This window comes from Cibotium barometz, chromosome 55, assembly GCF_041138505.1.
Source record: "Cibotium barometz isolate CiBa-2024 chromosome 55, ASM4113850v1, whole genome shotgun sequence".
Taxonomy (NCBI): domain Eukaryota; kingdom Viridiplantae; phylum Streptophyta; class Polypodiopsida; order Cyatheales; family Cibotiaceae; genus Cibotium; species Cibotium barometz.
This window is the reverse complement of record NC_141100.1, coordinates 7,220,577-7,240,329: the sequence shown is the minus strand read 5'-3', so window position 1 is coordinate 7,240,329 and position 19,753 is coordinate 7,220,577. Positions and strand designations below refer to the sequence as shown.

At 43.6% G+C, this 19,753-nt stretch overlaps 1 protein-coding gene across 2 annotated transcripts; it reads right to left on the bottom strand.

Moving 5' to 3' along the window:
• Window positions 1–7,559: 7,559 nt before the first annotated feature.
• On the bottom strand, window positions 7,560–17,008 carry LOC147607311 (protein NUCLEAR FUSION DEFECTIVE 4-like). Of its 2 annotated transcripts, XM_086790341.1 has the most exons (3): window positions 16,417–17,008; window positions 8,983–9,040; window positions 7,560–8,800 (listed from the first exon to the last, which is right to left on the bottom strand). In XM_086790341.1, exons 1-3 carry the CDS (start codon window positions 16,879–16,881, stop codon window positions 8,700–8,702), a joined length of 624 nt encoding a protein of 207 aa, XP_086646467.1. In that variant the 5' UTR covers window positions 16,882–17,008; the 3' UTR covers window positions 7,560–8,699. The 2 variants fall into 2 exon arrangements, with proteins under 2 accessions (XP_086646467.1, XP_086646466.1); XM_086790340.1 differs by having other exon boundaries at window positions 7,560–9,040.
• Window positions 17,009–19,753: the final 2,745 nt, after the last annotated feature.

The following is a 19,753-nucleotide window of genomic DNA, read 5'->3' as shown; positions in this document are numbered from 1 at the left end:
AATTATATTATAAAAATTAAGCAAAAAGCATTCTTTTCAAAAAGAAAAAGAGAGTTATTCTACACCAAATCTCACATAAATCACCATTAAATCCACATATTTTTCATGGGAAACTATTAATCAAGATAATGGACAATGGGTTATGCATAGATTAGAGGCAAAATGATGGAAAAAGCCAAGGGATGGCTCCCTGGCAGAGCGACGCCAAAAATGTTATGGCTCACCCTAACTCTACTTGAAACACATCCAAAAAGAGATTACCTGATAAACTGAACTGTCGTGAGAATCTTTCCAATGGCCGAACTCGTAACCCTTGAGGTCTCCAATCTCTACAACTCCTTGAGAAGCAATTCCACCGTGTCTCCCCGTGACGAGCGTTGTCACACCGGTGACGTTGCACTACGGGTCCTCAACCCTCCTCTCACCTCACTTCACACACTCACTAGCATGTATTAGGGAGAGATATTAGCAAGAGGATTAGAAAGAGTAAGACTCAATTGCACAATGGGAGAGTATGTTATATTATGAGAGAAATTCACTCACTTCACTCACACACACTCACTAGCATGTATTAGGGAGAGAGATTAGCAAGAGGATTAGAAAGAGTAAGACTCAATTGCACAATGGGAGAGTATGTTATATTATGAGAGAAATTCACTTACATACATGGCCATAAGTGTTCACACTCACTTAAACTGTGGCCGACCATGCACTTTAGGCTCATAAGAGGCCTAATGCTATTACAATGACTGCTCTCATGATATATCCATGAAGTACATTACTTAGGACTTCATCCTATCTTGCTACCACACACTCTTGAAGCGGAAATCGCCATGAATACTCCGTCACACCATTACGGGCACCCGTCCAAGTTGTAGCTTTGGACACTATTGCTTCATATCTTGAATGTATAACCCTTTGGTGTATCTACCATAACTCCTTGATGTAAGATAATGGCGGTAGCTCTTATTAATCCTAGAATTGGATTAACATTTTGTGCTATGGCTATGGAGAAACACCATGTTTCTTCTCTTGATGAGTTACAGCTACTAATTCTCTTGTAGGTTTTACCATGTTTCTTCTCTAACTGATTGGCTGCTTTTAAAGCTTCTCTTGAGATCCCTAATGAGAAGCACAGCTCTACTTCAAGAGGGCTAAACCTAATCTAAGACTAAAATACTTGCTACACCTAATGAAATCTAATCATTTCTTAAAAATTAGAGAGCCTCACCCTAGCGATACCATGGATCAAGCTCTCCTAATAACAAGACATCTACGTAATCATAAACTAATTCTACACTAATGATAACACTAATCTAAGGTGGATAAAAGTGAAGAGAACTCAGCATGAGTGTGTGTGTGTGTGTGTGTGTGTGTGCGCGCGCTAATTGAAATTAGACTCAGGTTCACTTAGGTTACAAGATTGAAACTTGTACTCATAGAAAGACTTAAGATAAATGTGTTATGTTCCATTGCTTGAGATGACTTCTTTTTATATTAGGTGAGTACATATTTCCTTTATTAGCACATGTGGGATATCCATGCCTACTCATGTGGCTAGTTGTTAGTTGCTTTGTCACTTCGACTCACTCCCTACCTTTCTTGTGTGCACTATGGCACCACATTGCTCAACAACCCCCTTGGTGCCATATTCTAAGGCTACTACGAGGCGGTGAGATGCACGAATTGCAACTTCAATACCCCCCTTGGGTGCATACATTGCTAGTCTCAGGCGGTAAGGTTTGGTTACATGTCATCGCCCCCCTTAGGGCTAGATTTCTACTAGGTTGTAAGGTTTTATTTTCACTCCCCCATACTTGCTACTCTCAAGTGGTCAAAGATTTACAACATTTTGGTTTGATTTGGCCCACTCATTTGGTGGCCTTTTTACAACATAGATTCTAGTAGGTTAGGGTAGTGGTATGATGCTTTGTTACTTGCACATGTTTGTTGTTCATGATTTTCTCTTCCTTTCTTTGATGTTGATGTCGATAACATCTTCTTCTTCTTGTCAATGGCTTCTCCTTAGCTCTTGGTCTTTGCTCTTTGGTTGGTTTCTTGGCACTTTTCTTCTTTGTTCTTCTTGTTAGTTGACTTGTCCTCCTCCTTGGGAGACTCAGTGCCTGCCTCTCTTCCTTTGGTTTTTGGATCCATCTTTGTTGTCGCTTCATTCTTGGTTAAGGTCCTTGTAGCATGATTCTTTTTTAGGATTTCTTTAAAGAAGTTCTTTCTTTGAGCTATTTTTCATGTCGACATCCTCATCCACAATGTTTTGCATGCATTTGTTGTCAATCTCATCCTCACATATTTCCCACATGATGCAACCCTGATACAACATGCCATGAAATAAGCGATGATGCATACAATGTGTATCTTACAAGTTTTTTTTTTTTTTTTGTAATGCAAGATTTTTATTTGTATACCAACCAGTGTCCACGGATGAGAGCTGAAAGTAAGACTCGATCACGAGACCTTACCCCAAACACACACATTCGTCACCAATTGCTCTACCGCACGGCCAATTGCTCTACCGCACGGCTGGTTATCTTACAAGTATTTTTAAGAGTACTAGAATAGGCTGCAAAATGACCCAAATGACAGTCTGCATGTGAAGAGCTTCTTAGGTTTTAAAAACCTTATCTCGTCAAGTTCGCGACTACGGGCAATCTTCCTCTCTCTGTTCGCGCTGGAGTCTGCTCCTTCACTGCTGCTTGCAGACTCTCCATTGGAGATGGAGCTGTGAACTGCTCCTACACATGCAATGCACAGTGTCTGAGCCACTGCAGGGGCCGCCGTGCTAGAACACTACCGACGTTTCGTTGAGAAGTTGTTGGGCTGCAGCTTCCTGCTACTTAAGGATTGGAGGGACAAGAGCTTTTGCAAAACTAACGTTGTGCTGTAGATCTATTGCCTGTGCGATGCTTGTTGTTGTTGCTTCTTTGTAACCATTCCTTCCTCTACTTCAGTCTCTCACTTCTCTCTAATAGTTAGTGAAGATGACTATCTCCATCTTCTCAACTTTATACACACAAGGTTTCTACTTTGTTGGAGCTACCACCTTCACCTCTTCCCTGGCTGCTGCTACCACCTTCACCTCTTCCCTGGCTGGATGATTCGCCTCGACTTTCTTCCTTTTTCACCTTCTCACAATGCTCAAATGTGAGCACTACTGCTCACTACGCACTACTGTTGTGTGTATCATGCAAGCAGTGCTAAAAGATTTTGTGCTATGGCTATGGAGAAACACCCTGTTTCCTTTCTTGATGAGTTAGAGCTGTTGGTTCTCTTGTAGGTTTTAGCTTCTTGCTTTAACCTGACTAATTGGCTGCTTTCAAAGTTTCTCTTGAGATCCCTAATGAGAAACAAAACCCTAATGCAAGAGAGCTAGAAGAGAAGATAAACCTAATCTAGGACTAAACTTCCTAATGAAATCTAATCATTTAATACTAAAAATTAGAGAGTCTCACCTTAGCTTTGATACCATGTATCAAGCTCTTCTAATGACATGACATCTACTTAATCACAAACTAATCTTATACTAATGACAACACTAATCTAAGGTAGATAAAAGTAAAGAGAACTCATCATTGTGTGTGTGTGTGTGAGAGAGAGAGAGAGAGAGAGAGTGTGTGTGTGTATTTGTAAGAGAGAGAGAGAGAGAGTGTATGCGTTAATTGAAATTAGACTCAAGTTCAATTAGGTTACAAGATTGAAACTTGTACTCATAGAAAAACTTGAGATGTTATGTTCCATTGCTTAAAATGACCCCTTTTTATATGAGGTGAGTACATGTTGACTTTGTTAGCTCATGTAGAATTATCCTTGTCTGCTCATGTGGCTAGTTGCTTGTCACTTCTACTCACTCCCTATCTTTCTCTTGTACACTATGGCATCACATTTCTCATCAAACAAGATACACAATTGCATAGCCTCAAGGTCACTTATCCAAATCCTTGTGATCGTCGCTTTGACTATGCACTCAAGCAAATCATCTCTTTTGGGAATTCTTACCCAAGCAAATACTACATAACTACAAACACATCTTTATTATTTGGATATAAAAGTGTATCTTCTAAGCTCTATCAACATCCAACTTGTTCCATGGCTTGTTGTTTCAAGAAATAAAAGAATGCTATCCAAATAGAGACCACAATGACAAACATTGAAACTCGAGATTTTAGATCATAAGATGCACTTTTATATTCAGGGTTTATATTTATGTTGAAGTGAGAATAATGAGACACAACGAAAAGAATTTTTTTTTATTAGGTCGTAAGTTTACATGAAAAAGTTATCTTTGTTGTTAAAAGATTTGCATGACGTACATAGCAATGGCCTTGTCATGGAAGGATCCAACCATTACACGATAGTAGTCATCAACATGTATCTTATCTTAGTCAGATAGAAAAGGCTCTTGCAGCCAATGGAGACACTGCCTACTAGCGGTAAGGTGTTGAAGTCCCATGCATGAGATGTTGGGTTCAAAACCTGCCGACTGTTGTGACGACGGCATGTTGGCTAGGTACAGTGATTGATCTGGAATTTCTTATGGGCTGGAAGTGATGGGAGGCCAGCCAGGGCCAAGGTGATGGCATGTATCCCCTCAAATCTACCTTATGGGGCATGTGTGAAGGTTTGAACTGCACATGGAGCCATTCTTAAGGGCTTTAGGGAAAAATATGTGAAAAAATAAACCAAACAAAAATTGTTAAGATGAGGAAATATAAGTCCAAAAATTTGATTAAAAATCCTATCACAATGCAAGGCACTCAAATTTTTTAGTTTCTTCGTTGTTAATTATGTTGTATAAGCATGGTCGTATTCAACACATATCATGGCTTTGTAAGTGTTATGTAATAGACACTACATGTGTTTTGTGGCTTTGTGATTGTACCAAAGCTAACAAGTTCTATTCATAAATAAGTTGTCAACTAACAATAGGCTCCATGGATGGTTTGCTCTTAGTCTTAAATACTACATGATGGGCCTTTTTGCTATCAATCATGTGTGCGTGCGCGCGCACGCGTGCGTGCGTGCGTGCGTGTGTGTGTGTGTGTGTGTGAGAGAGAGAGAGAGAGAGAGAGAGAGAGAAGTTTTACATCAAAGAATTGATTTGAGCATGAAAGGGAAATAGTGGGTGTAGTAAGTAAATGGGTTAGAGCTCAAGGTCTCCATGGTGGTTGTGAGCACAAAGATAGAGATGAACAGAGAACAAAAGGAACATGATGACAGATGCACGAATGCTAAAATATGTATTAAGTTGATGTATACGAGAGGTTGGGATGTGTGTACAAGGGTTGGGAGCCTTAATATAGAAGGCTAATGTCAGTTACTAATCAACCACCTTTCATAGGACTAGTGCCCGATGAGATGCATACATGTTCGCGCATGTATGGTGTATGTGCATGAGTGAGCATGTGCTGGAAATGATACTTTAACACTAGTGATTTCCTGAGGTTAGACGGAATATGCATGTATGCTAAAATTGTACAAGAATGCATGAAAGTGGTTACATGCAAATCAGCCCAGATCAAAGGGGCTTCTGAGATTATACAATTAGTGTAGTGTTTGTTGAAGATGATGTTGGAGAAGCCTCCAGCTAGTGTGGCTACTTCTTCATGCTCGTTTGCGAGTGTGGTTCCAGATATTCCACCCGCTTGTAAGTGGAGGAATGGAACGCTGAAGACGACGTGTGCCGAGCTCGAGCATTGCTCATCCGATCGACAACAGCTATGTTGTCGAAGAAGATAGCCCATGCCAAGGCCATGGTTGAAAGCCGTCATTGCAAGTACGAACACATACAATAATCAAACAGGTTTAAGTGAGAACTCGTACAACCACAAAATGAGAGCATCAAATGATGCAAGCTGCTTGGACAGTCTACTTGCGATTTGAGGGGGGGGTGTTTAGAGGGATGTCCGTATGGGGACAGACAAGGCTGGGTGGAACCAAGTCAATGGAGCTAGGTTTTGGGGCAGAGTGATTTGCAACACACTATACAAGGAAACCCAACAACAAGACTAGCTCTAAAACAGAAACAAGATGATTAAGGATATGGGTCACCTTACCAAACAAGATTAACTCCCCCCCTTCTCTAAGAAATTGAGAGCTAATGAAGTCAATTTCAGAAGCTTAGATGTGGATGGAACAAGTTGGACTGGTTGGATGTGTGCGAGTCCCCCTTACTAGAGACCAAAAAAACAACATAACAAAATGGAACCATTAAGCATTCAAATGGAGTGCATCACCTGACATGTATGGATGGGTAAAGAGAGTCCAAGTTACCCAAATTACAGAATCATAGTGGAGCACATAAACCAATAACACATGAACAAAATCTGTAGAAAAACCCAACTATGGTGTAAGCAAGAGGCCGATGTAGGCATGGTCTCCTTCACTTGAAGACAAGGGGTCGACAGAGGGCCCTTTAAAGACCTAAAAAGTCTACAAATGAGAAGCGAAGCTAGATGGCTGCTCCCAAGGAAGACAATGATACCATGTAAGGAAATGGGTTAGAGCTCAACATCTCCATGGTTTCTATGAGCATAGAAATAGAGATGATCGTTGCATGAATGCCAAGAGATGTATTAACTTCATGTATATGAGAGGTTGGGATGTTTGTACAAGGGGTGGAAGCCTTAATGTATAAGTCTGAGTGTTAGTTACAAAGCAACCACCTTTCATAGGACTAGTGTCCGCTGAGGTTGGTTAGATGCATACATGTTTGCGCATGTATGGTGTATGTGCACGAGCGAGCATGTGGTGGAAACCATACTTTAACAGTCGTCATCAACATGCTTTTTCTATTAACACTACCTTGAAATAGCTACTTAATGCTTTATTTTGCTCAACATTAGTAGCATTCACTTCATTCAGTTCACCGTGGTTTTGTTTAATTTTCTTGTGTTGTGTACATTAGGAATGGTATTTGATAGCTAATGTTTAGCTAAGAAATAACTAATTTATTTCATTGAAAGAACAAAAAACATAGGTGCTCCTACTGTGAAGTTGCCAAATTTTGCATACTCTAGCTTTTAATCCATACTTTTCTCAAAAATAAAAGTGGATGAATTGAGTCCTCAACAGCACATAATGGCACTTCATAAGCGTACTACCATAGTATAATATTTTAGGACCTCAAGTTATATCAAATACATTTAACAAAAGCATCTTAATTTCTGATTGTTACATGGTGTAATAAAATCATTCACATGTAACAGATGTACTCAATTATGACACACAGGGCATACATAATAAATGAGGTATGAACATGAGACATCCACTTGGCTCATGACTATTCACTACAATAAAGCTCCAACCATAGAGAGGCCATTAAGTTTTCCATGGGCACCCAAGGTTTTGAGGCCATACCTTTGAAAGTGCTCTTTGAAAGTGCATTGACTCTCAAAACTGCAAGGAAAACACTATAGGTGCCAGTAGGACCAAGCAGAGAGCTGACGAGTGCAAACATTGAACAGATGACCCCAAAAAAAAAAATGCGTCGTATAGAATCACCCGGACGTTTGGAAATCTCACAAATGCAGCCACTAAAAGTCATATGTATAAAGGTGATTATTTTTTTGTGGTGAACTGCTCCAAAAATAATAAATTTAACATCTACATACAAAATAACTGGAGAAGGTATCTGCCTTCTGCAAACAGCTGTATCAGCCACTTATTGCAAAAGAAACCTTTACTTCAGCTGGCATAGGAACTGCTCTCATATATAAAGACAACACCTGGTTGCCTCTGAGATGGCTTTCTTTCTTCTTTCTTTTGCCATCATAAGCGGATCAGAGTTTTTCCAATGTGTTCTTTAGAGAAACACCATGCCCAAAGCCCAATATTCTTCTTATTGCAATAACTCTTTATAGAAATTTCTGGTTCTAAGAAAGAGAAAAACAGAAACACAAGATCCGGTCATGCATACACCCGCCATTATCAAGAAACTTAGACGAAAACAATGTGCACCACTGCAGGAAGTTTCCGAAAGAACATAAGACTGCCAGCTGCCAAGTACCCCTTTCTCTGCTTCCAAATCGTACAAGTATCCGGTCACCTTGACGGAAAGTATATATGAGCTCAAAGGACTAGCTACAGCTATAGTATTGAAGATTGAACCAAAGCTCTTCAGGCCAAAAAGCTCTGATGCAGTTGCGGGCATCAATGACCATTGCGCCCCATAACAGGTCCCCACTAATATTGGCCCTATGTAAAGAGCACCTGGCAGAGCCAGAGCTATGATAACATGCCCAATAACCATGGCACCAAGAGTGATCACTATGAAAAGAGGCCTTGGAATTCCCTTGGATTGGAAATACATCTCTGAAATATATCCTGCACCGAATCTACCTAAAAAATTCCATATGCTCCATAAGGAGACAAAAGTACTGATTTCATTTGCAGTGTAACCTAGGGACAACCCCAACTGACTCATGTTATTAATGGTTGTGAGCCCTGATCCCATGCCACAAGCTGAGGAAAAAAACAGAAGCCAAAAGTCTAAAGAACGCATTGCTTGCAACAGGCTAATATTCCCTCCCCTCTTGGGCTTCGTATTTTCTTGTACCTCGCTTGAGACTGCAGACGAACCAGACAATTCACCCCCTTTTAGGGCTTCAGATTCTTGTGACAAGCCATCCTCTGATATCAACAGATACCCTCCTCTCTGTTCATCTGTCTTGGAGTACACTTCGGTATCAAGCTCTGATTTCACCACCACCCACATAGGGGATAGCAATAGAAGAATGATCCCACCCAAAATTGCAATCCTCCAAGGTCTCCCTAAATCTTTGCAGCTCTGAAGTATGATCACACATAATAGGTAAGCACATAAAGTTGAGACAATAACTGAGAACATGTTTAGCCACTTTTTCTGATTCCCATTTTTTACTGTAGGCATCGGCCGGATGATAAACATGGAGCCCACGCATACAATAGGCACAAGACAAGCCATCAGCAAAGGAAAAGCTTCTTGCTTACTTCCAAAAACAGCATAATACAGTTGCACCAATACAGCTCCACCAATTCCAAGGCATCCCTACAATCTCCAAACAGAATTACATCACCCCATGAGAATGCATGTTATATTATTTCGAACAAGTATCGGCAGTGTATGCACAGTGAAATTAATGCAGCAAATGGCTGCGTTTACCCCATCATATAAGAAATCAGAGCAGGCAAACCCTTGAGTAAGAAAGTCTAGAAAATGAAAACAATTACACTCATTCAGAGGTTTTTTCCTGATGAAGGTCCTCTATGAAGATGCTTGCAGCATCAGTTTATGGAGTAACAAGAATACCCACATCAAGCAAGCACATGACAAGATAGGTCTGGTCTGTCAAAGAAGTCTCTTTTACAACCATTGGGCTCCCAATAATCTATCCACTGCTATATGAAGTGGCCAAAAGGCTGGCTGTCGAAACCTACCCAAGGAGATTATTTGACTCAAACCTTTTCCACCATAAGAAGTGGCTTCATAGAAAAAGTAGCTTCCATGCGTAACACAACCATGTCCCATAAGAGGAAGAGTGGCTCCCTCCTCATCAGAGACATAAACAAGTCAATACCGTGCCTCTATACAAATCCCAATCTTTACAATGCTTTGGGGGATTCCCATCTAGAACAATCAGCTACACAACTAATTAACCAGTAAGGCATGATGCACAATGAGCCAAAAGAAAAGGGCGACCTTCTGGCTTTTGTTATCTCTAGCATTATTTTTTATGTGCTTTTTCCCCCTTTTGCTATTAGTGGCTTTTCTCTATTTGCAAGCTTTTCCCAAACTTGTTGGCCAAGTTTGCTATAGGCGCCTCCTTCTGTCCATATTTACATGCCCAAAATAATAATAAGCCCAGCCCATCTTTAGTGATGTGTGAACACACCGTCTTATAAATGTTATAAGTCACTTTATATGTTAAAATCCCATGTTGCTTCCGCTCAGAAGCCATCTTTCAGGCCAAACTTTGCTAGTAAATGCTCCAGCTTTCTTCTATGGAAAATCCCCGTTCGCACCGTGGTTCCAGACAGTGTGTGAAACACGATTCATGATTGATGAGGGGACCAAATTGGTGACACCGTGCTCCCTGGATAGGAAGGGTCCGGGGGTCCAGGCAACTTCACAACTTGAAGTGGCTACTGTTGGTTGCTTCTCGCTTAACCAAGAAATGCATGAATTGCCCAAAAGAAAGCAATTCCCCCTAGTGGACACCATGGTGTCATAACAACTAACTCAATCGAAATCCTTGAAAGCATGCACCTGAATATCGCCCCCCTTAGCATAAAGCAATCCAAGAGACTGGGTGCCTTGTAAGTAGAAGAAAACAAAGTTGACAACCTGCCAATGCTTAGTACCTGGACTGCGATTGAACTGTGAGACCCCATACTGAATGCATGGTCTCATATTGCATGGATAAATCAAGCGCCCAATAGCCTGGTTGTAGATCGTGACATCAAATGGCTCACCTGGATCCTAGAGACTGAGCCTAGCACCCATCTCAATAGGCGTTGCAAAAGGCTTGCAGTCTTCAAGATTGAACCTCTTTAGCAACCCCCCAACTGTCATCTCAAATGACACGTGTAAATCATCTTTGAAAGCTGAAATCTAATCATCATTAGGGCCTATGAGCAGCATGTCATCCACGTAGAGGATGAGTATCATCAAATCCTCTCCATCCTTTCAAACATAGAGGATACTCTCAATCGGACTATTTTGGCAACTGTGAGCAATGAAGTATACATGTATCCTCTCGTACCAAGCTCTAGGAGCTTGCTTGAGGCCATAGAGTGCCTTTCTTTACCTCCATATCTTGTGTTCATGACCAAGCATCACAAAACCAATGGGTTGTGAGACATATACTTCCTCATGCAAATCCCCATTAAGAAAAGTGGTTTTGATGTCCACCTGATGCACTTTCCATCCTGAATGAACTGCAAATGCAATAACACACTTGATGGTAGTAGTCATGCATGAAGTGGGAGCAAAGGTCTCGTCATAACCCTTGCCCTTCTACTGAGCATAACCCTTTGTCACGAGTCTTGCTGTGTACCTATCGATGGTACCATCACACTTTCTTTTAAGTATGAAAACCCGCTTCATGGAATCAAATTCATGTTGCATGGCACTCATCCAATGTTGATTTTCTTGTGCATCCTCATAAGATACAGGTTTCTCGATCAATGCGGCATTCGAACGAATTTGAGAGCTCTCCCCCACCTGCGTTTCCGCTGCCTGCGCCTCCCTCCTTCGCGTTCCCTCCCCCCAACTTCTTTCCCCTCTAGCTCTTGCAGGTAGTTTTCTCAGGTTTTCTGGGGTGTTATCCTTTCGGCAAGTCTCGGCATTTTCTGGTCTTCACCCTCGAGAGAATTCCATGGCAGCTGCTCCGTCAACCCCAACCGAGGCCGCTGTTACTTGCTTATCTTTTTCCGAAGCGGACCTTCAGTTCTTCGCTACAACTGTTGCAACATTAGAGGCCTCCACCCTAGTTTGCAAGATTGTCGGTATTTGCCCTGCGTGTGGACAACTCATATATCTTTTGCAGGCGAGCCTCATCGATGGGCTTGCAAAGTTCGTAGACATTCATCCTCTGGGGTGTGGCTACTTCCGGTTTGAGTTCGACTCGCTAGTGGCATCAGATCGAGTCACGCAGTTGAGCCTTGTTGCATTGCGTACAACCCAAGTCTTCTTTGCACGGTAGTAGCACGGCTTTGAACCTGCGTCCAACCCTCTGGCTGGTGTGTCGGGCTTCCCAGTGACAATTTGTTTCCCAGGCCTAAGGAAGGAATACCTTCCTCTTCTCCCAGTGATTGGTGGAGCCATTGGAAGAGTGATGGAATCCCCTCCCACTGCTGCCTCGTCCCTTGCACGGGCAACCGGGATTCCATCCCTTCGCATTTGTGTTGCCTCGTTAGAGTCAGTGCCTCATGTCATATCTATTCCATGCCTTCGGGGCGACCCCATCATTCAACGAATGGAGTACTCATGCCTTCCGAGCCAATGCTTCATTTGCAGGCAAATGGGCCACCTCGCCAGAGCTTGCTCTCGGTGCCAGTCCAGGAGACTGCCTCTTATGGTTCCCCCCTCCAGTCCATCCTCACCAGGGGGTAAAGAAAGAAAGAAAGAGAAAGAAAGCTGTATTAACGTCTACTAGAGGCCGAACTCGACCTATTAGAAAAATCAATGTGTACAACTGTCAATCTCCTCTGGATGTCCAGAAAAAAAGGACAAAATAAACATGAAATAAACTATGAAAGTACTGAGCTAGTGGGGGGGTGTGATGGATGGAGCACTACTACTAAAGACTTAGTATGCAACCTATATGCGTAGGGTATACAAGAATGCAATGCAGATCTGTCTAGCTCCAACCAGTACCATAATGGGGGTGTAATATGCGATACATAGGCGATGGCAAGGCAAAAATCCCTTGGAGCATGATCTCCGGATGTGAGTATAAGTGAGCTAGCCGCTCTTGGATATACTGCTGATGTCGAGCCCGTATCTCTGTAATCTCCCTCTGATGTAGTCTGGGAGTCTGGTAGCCTGGTGCTCTCGATCTCCGTCTGGCTCGGAGGTCCGCAGCGCGCTGAAGTGTAACCCCCTCCTCTGTCAGGGTAGGTGTCACCATTTGGCCAGCCGAATGGTTCACTCTTGCTTTCACACTATGAACATATTGGATTGGTGTCCATGGCTTATTGAATGTGCCTATGCATGTGATTGACACGTGTCATGCTGTATAGTTGGACATGCTGTATAGTTGGATACGATATTCCGCTGGGACTTGATGTTATCATGCCCGGAATATCCGGAGGACTTGGCTTTCCGCTGGGACTTGTGCCTTTGTGTACATGCCCGAAAACGCCTGGAGGACTTGGCTTTCCGCTGGGACTTGTGCCTTTGTGTACATACCCGGAAACGCCTGGAGGATTGGCTTTCCACTGGGTCTGGTATCGCATATACTTGCCTGGAAACGCCTGGTCTGCATGAAGATTTTTGGAGGCTGAAAACTCTGCTTTTCCACCATTTTTCTTCATTTCCAAGCTCTCCATAGCCATACCCAACTTGCTAGGGTGTTTTCCAAGCTTCCAAGAGTGTTTCCAAGTGCTAATCACTCTCCTACTCACTCCCAATGACTGAAATTCAGCAAAACAGCTCTCATTTTTGCTGTAATTTCTGGTCTTTTTGCTGAAAACCCTAATTTCAGCCTTCCTTTCTCAAGTTGAACCATAGGGGAAGCTTTCCCAGGGTTCCCTTCATCCTCTTGAAGACTTTTGTCGCGAAGGATTACGGCAAATCGAAGATATCAACACTTCTAAAGCTTCCAACGCGAAGGCTTCCGCTTGCAACAACTTCTATGAAGACTGGTAAGCTAATTGGACAATGTGTTGTCATTACTTATTCAGTAGAAGGGCAGGACTCCTTGTTTAGCCGCCCTGTGTAATATTTCTTTTGTCCTATGTGCTCTTGAAGATGTTGCTACCTTGCTTGGTAGAACATAGAGCCAATGGTAGAGAATATGGGCACTGAAGTCAGGCTGGGCATCCAGGCAGCTCCTTGGTGATCTACATCGACATACCATTGTTTTCTAAATGCTGAATTTCATATGCATTGGCATGGAGGATTTAGCAATGGATGCCCGTGAAGCTATGTGTTGAATTTTCTCCAATAGTAATACAAATTACTCAAGGGAGGAGTCGGCCGTTCCGGCTCATTGTGTGTCTCTTGTCAATTCAGCAGTTTACTTCTTGTATGTGAGCAAGTGTCCTTCAAATCTTAGTGTATTTAAGTGTATTGATTAGCATTGTGTTCAACCAAGTTACATTGGTATCAGAGCATACGGTTCTCTTTCACTTCTATCGTGAGAGACGATCACCGTGAACACTAGCTATCTCTACACTTAGAACATTATGGACAGCCATACAATGAATGTTGGAGATGCTAATACAAGAGGCAAGGACAATAAAATGCATGCCTCCAATGCTTTACAGGATGAGCAAACTCATGTGGTGCACAATAGGGAACATGAATAAGTGGGACAGCCGTCCCGTGGCAAAGAGAAGATACAAGAAGAAGAGTCCATAGTCTTGAGGGCTGAACTTACTCGTATGCAGGCTCTTCGCCATGCACAACAAGAAGAATTGAATCTCTATCGCCGCGAGGATTCATTGGTACATGATCGTTTGAAGGCCAAGAAAGCTGAATCTTATATGGATCATGCAATGGCAATGATTGCTCAAGAGTTGCACATGCAACCGAGGGATGCAGCACGTGCATACTTGGCTCGTACCGAGGATGCCTATGCAGAAAAGGCAACCATCCCACATGTCTTGGAATCCCCACAAGTGCCCGAACAAGAACTTATGTCTAAGAGGATGAATCTCCATGCGATGGGAGAGGAACAATCAGTGACTTCACACCATGCAGGAATACCTCATGTAGCCCGTGAAAGATACAATGTTTATGGCAGTGGTCAAAATGTATGTCAAATGCCATTGCCGGCTGAAAATGTACATGCACAACACATGCAACATGGGCTGCAATTTTCTGTTGGTGCAAGTATTCCGCGTATCTCTCATGCCACTCATGCCTTCGAGTGTGCTCGTGAGGGAGAAGCTATGGCTGAAAATGTATCAATGCATGTTGAGGGGCCAGCCATGCCTCATGCTTACAGGGCACATGTATCTATGCCTTATGCATCACCTTTTGGTCCAAAAATGATGCCAGTTTTACAGGGGCTGTCCCAATGGACAAACATGGGGGAAAACATGTTGAGATGCACACACATGCATCAAAGTCTCGTGACTTCAAAGCCGGAGACAAATCTGTGAAGTTTGACACATATCATGGGAAATATGATGCATCAAAGGCACTTGCTTTTATTGCCCAGTTTGATATTGCTTTCAGTGATGAGGATTTCACTCAGAAATCCATGATCCGTTAGCTTTGACCACATTTTCTTGGCACTCTTTAAAGTCTGAATGGCAGGGGAAATTTCCTTGGTGAGAGATTCTGCAATCGCCGACATCGCCTTCGCATTGTGAGCATCCCAATCCACAAGAGATTTGAGAAACTCCTCCTCCTGAAGACGTGTGAACCGATTGCTATCCCTTCGGGGACGTTCCTCCGAGCCATCAACAATGTCCCATAAGCCTTTTCTGCTAAACCACAGCCTCATGATCAAATTCCAATGCGCATAGTTGTCGCCATTCAGTTTGTCGTCCTTGCTTGAACACGGGAGACCCATCTCATAAACTCCGTCCAAGATCTTCTCAGTCGATCCAAACCTCCTCTCCGTAGCCGACGCACTTCTCGTTCCTCCTCTTGTAACAGTCAACACAGTTGAAATCTCGTCCCGAGTCCTCGAGCACTTTGACCTGCAAGTCTTGGCCGCGTCCTGGATTCCACTCCCAAGGCTCCACCCTTGCGTCACCGGTGCCCTCTTGGCCTGCTATGATGCTGTCCAAAGCAAAACCAGCCTCCAAAGTGCTCTAAAAAACTGGCCGACCAGCAACAGGGCAGGAAAACGCAAGCCCACAGCCAACCAGGAGAAAACGCAGCACTGAAGCTCTTGCTCGCTGCAGCCGCTTGTGGTGTGCAACCTTGCGCCACCAAGCGCTACTGGAACAAAAGCGCAGGGGTCTCCCCGTTAGCCTCTTCCTAGCATCGAACCGGAGCCTGTACTCTCGGCCGTCACCTGCAGGCTCCACGACGTCGGCAGCAAACCGCACTCTCTTCCTCTTCTCCACCTCTCTATGCGCTTGTCCAAGGACCCTAGAGCCTCAGCTCTGATACCATGTCAGAGTTAGTGCACGCGGAAGTCACACTCATACACACGTAGAGAGAAGGAGAGAGAAGTTGACGCAGAGAGAGAGAGAGAGAGAGAGAGAGAGAGAGAGAGATTGACGAACAGCTAACTTAAGCAATGAATAGATTGAATTTACAATGGGTGGGCATGGGTTTATATACCCTCACAAGTGAAATGGCCGACTCATGTAGTTACGACTCGTTTCCACATGAGATACTATATTTTAACAGTGATATCATCCACTCTTATGGCTACTTGGGCTCGTATTCAAGGGTCTTCTCGTCCTGTGCAAGCAAAGCGTGTTATATTTATGCAGGAGTGATTGTTGCACAAAGCGTGTTATATTTATGCAGGAGTGATTGTTGCATGTCTTTTTCATACTTAATAGAAGTCTCTTTCTTGGGAAAATTTAAAAAAAAAACAAGCAGATGAGCCTCAGATTATAGTTGCTTTGTTTTCTCACTGCTCATGCTGATGGGTGTGAGGACAAAAGCCCTTAAAATAGTTCATTTAAGGGGGGTGTTGGATAAATAAGCGTCTCTCTCTCTCTCTCTCTCTCTCTCTCTCTCTCTCACACACACACACACACACACACATGTAGACTGAGTGGGCTGACCTTCATCAATCCGACGACGGTCCCTCTGCTGTTGGGGAAGATCTTAACGCAGGTGACAACGATGGCGGTGTTGGAGAAGGTCTGGGAGTTGGACGCGAGGAGGGCGTAGAGGCAGGCGAGCCAGAGCGGCGGGGCGGGCACCTTAGAGGTGATAGAGAGCCACATCATGAGGTTGCCCACGAGGGAGAGGGCGGCGGCGGAAGCGAGGACGGTCCAGGTGGGGAAGCGGTCGTAGAGAAGGCCGGAGAGGATGCCCACATTGGCGCCGATGTCCTTGGCGACGCTGATGGAGTCGAGGGCCTGTTGGGTCAAGCCCAGGCTTTCTTTGATGCTCTGCGAGTATATGCTGAAGTCATAGCTGCCGCCCGTGCTGCACTGCACCCAAACGCCCACCGCCACCACCAGCCACGGGCTCGCCAACACCCTCCTCGCTAGTCCCTCTCTGCTCCTGCTCACTGGCTCCATGATCGTGCTTACTTTCGAGCAGCGCCTTTCCTCTCTACCCTCATCGACTGCCCGCGTGCCTTCGATTCTGGAGGTACGGTGGCACAGCAGCACGTCAAATCAACTTTCCTCTGAGGGACAAAATACTTTCCTTGCTATTTTTTTTGGCGCTGCCAGCTTTTTTATACAAGGAAATTTCCTATTTTAAGCACCGAAATTTTTTTCCCTGGAATATTAATTAGTTAAGTGAATCTGGTGGTTTGAACATAAGCCATGCCTAAGGCCCTTTACACATATCCCACCGCCCAAGATAAGCCATGCCTAAGGCCCCTTACACATAGCCCATGTATGGGCGGTGAATACCCCCCACCACATCAGCATGGGCAGGCAGGGGTATGGCGATGTGTTGAACATTCTTTTTAATAAAGTTTCTTTTCTTAGAAACTTCCAAATTAAGCAAATGATATTCAACAAGCACTTGTCTTTGTGCATGGAATTTTCTACATAAGCTTCGTTGTTGGTAAGGCATTCAATTGTGAGGAGAGCAGGGTCTTTGAATCTGCAAAGGACCATGCGTCATTGTGCATCTCTCTCTCTCTCTCTCTCTCTCTCTCTCTCTCATAGGTCTAGGAGGGGGAGAGCACAATCTCCCTCTCTCTCTTTTTCACATGTAGGTGTTGATCCCTATCTCTCTGTCTCTCTCATAGGTCCAGGAGGAGGAGAGCACAATCTCCCTCTCTCTCTCTCTCTCTCTCTTTTTCACGCTTAGGTGTTGATCCCTATCTCTCTCCTCTCCTACCTACAGTGATGAAGTGTGTGCACACTCTATCTCTCTCTCGTTTTGTGAGAGGTTTGCATGTTGATTGCAAGGCTAAGAGAGGTCTGTGTGCATGTTCTCTATCTCTCTATGTCATGAAGGGAATGTAGGGTGCGGTCAAGTGCACTGGTGGATGACTGGGAGCCCTAAGGTTAGGCATTAAATAATTAATGGCCACTTTTATGGGCATTAATTATTTAATGCCACAATTAAAAAGCGTGAAATATGGGTCCCAAATTTTCTTTTGCATTAATTAGTTTGGCAAGAGGGAGAATATAAGTTTGGAACCTTAGTTTGGCAAGAGGGAGAATAGAAGTATAAGTAGCATAGTTTTTTTTTGGTGTTGACGTGTGGCAGTGGAGGGTCCGAAATATCTGGAAGAAAGGGAGACGTGAAGAGAGGGAGAGAGCGCCAAGAGCATGGCATCGAATGGAGAGGGAAAGAGTGCGAAGAGAGCATGTCATGCTCTGCTCCTAGGCTCCCTCACTCTCTTGTGTGTAGAGGTTTCCTCCCTATCTCTCTTCGAGTCACTTGACAATGGGCATCACGTCTCTCTTGAGCTCTCGAGCTCTGCTTCCTTTGTCTGTCGATCCGCACTAGCTTCCTATATCTGTCAAACTGCACTAGCTTCCTCTGTCTGTCACCCGCACGAGCTCTCGGGAGTGAGCTCCTTGTGCCACCTTAGCATACCTTAGTGTATGCTAAGGTATTGATTTATTAATGCCCACTTCGAGTGGGCATTAATAAGCATACACGATAAAAATCCCTATAAAGCTAATTTTGGTACTAATGGTAGTTCTTCGAATTAGTGGAGAGAGAGAGAGAGAGAGAGAGAGAGAGAGAGATCGTTTGGGAGAATCGGTGTCACGTTGACAATAGGAGGAGAATCACTATGATGTTCACAATAGGAGGAAACCTAATGAGATCTCCTTATTAGGTAATGTGTGCATGTAAGCTTGAGTGTGCATACAAGCTTGAGTGTCTCTCTCCCTCTCACACACGCACGCAAAAATAGAAGATTTGCACAATATAAGGGTCATTGTCTTGCTCCCTTTTGAGTTGCATATGTGTTTCTCATGGTCCTCTCTCTCTCTTTCTCTCTCTCTCTCTCTCTCTCTCTCTCTCTCTCTCTCTCTCTCTCTCTCTCTCTCTCTCTCTCTCGTGTGTGTGTGTGTGTGTGTGTGTGTGTGTGAGAGAGAGAGAGAGAGGGTGGTAACTCTTTAAGAAATGCTCTATCACTTATGTTCAAGCTCGTATATAAAAACCCCCTTTATACACTTCTGAGACATTTTAAGACTCCATAATATATAAAATCTCCTTTTAATTTAAGAGTCTAATGTATGTATACATGTGTCTATCTTTTATATATATATATACACACTCTAAAGGAGGCCTATAAATTCATCCCTTGTATACATTGTATCTCATATATATATACTCTAAAGGAGGCCTATAAATGCATCCCTTGTGTATACACTGTATGCTGCATGATTTTATGATATCTTACTAGTTAACTCACGTGATATCATACATATGTATAGAGTGACTATCCGAGGGCTCTGTGTGTGTGTGTGTGTGTGTGTGTGTGTGTGTGTGTGTGTGTGTGTGTGTAGAATGACAAAACTATGATTGGACAAGCAAATGATAGAGGATTTGTAGTATAAGCATAGTTGGTAATTGCATGTATCCCTTGCATGAATGGAGGCAGATCTCTCTCTCTCTCTCTCTCTCTCTCTCACTCTCTCTATGGATATCAGGAAGGACATTATCAGGAAGGACATCGTCAAAGTGGATACTCAGAGGTGTTAAGACTCACCCTAACCCTCCTTGAAACACATCTAACAAGAGATTACCTGGTGAACCGCAACTGTCGTGAGGATCTTTCCAATGGCCGAGCTCGTAACCCTTAAGGTCTCCAAGCTCTACAACTCCTTGAGAAGCAATTCCAGCGCGCCTCCCACCATGAGCATTGTCACACCGCCGCGTTGCACTACAAGTACTCGTCCCTCCTCTCACCTCACTTCACTCACACACACTCATTAGCATGCATTAGGGAGAGAGATTAGCAGGAGCAAG

Coding starts and splice junctions, on each gene's coding strand:
- LOC147607311 (XM_086790340.1), bottom strand. CDS start 16,881: ATGGAGCCAGTGAGCAGGAGCAGAGAGGGACTAGCGAGGAGGGTGTTG. Junction 9,041..16,416: donor CCGTCGTCGGATTGATGAAG/GTCAGCCCACTC, acceptor TGGAGATTGTAG/GGATGCCTTGGAATTGGTGG.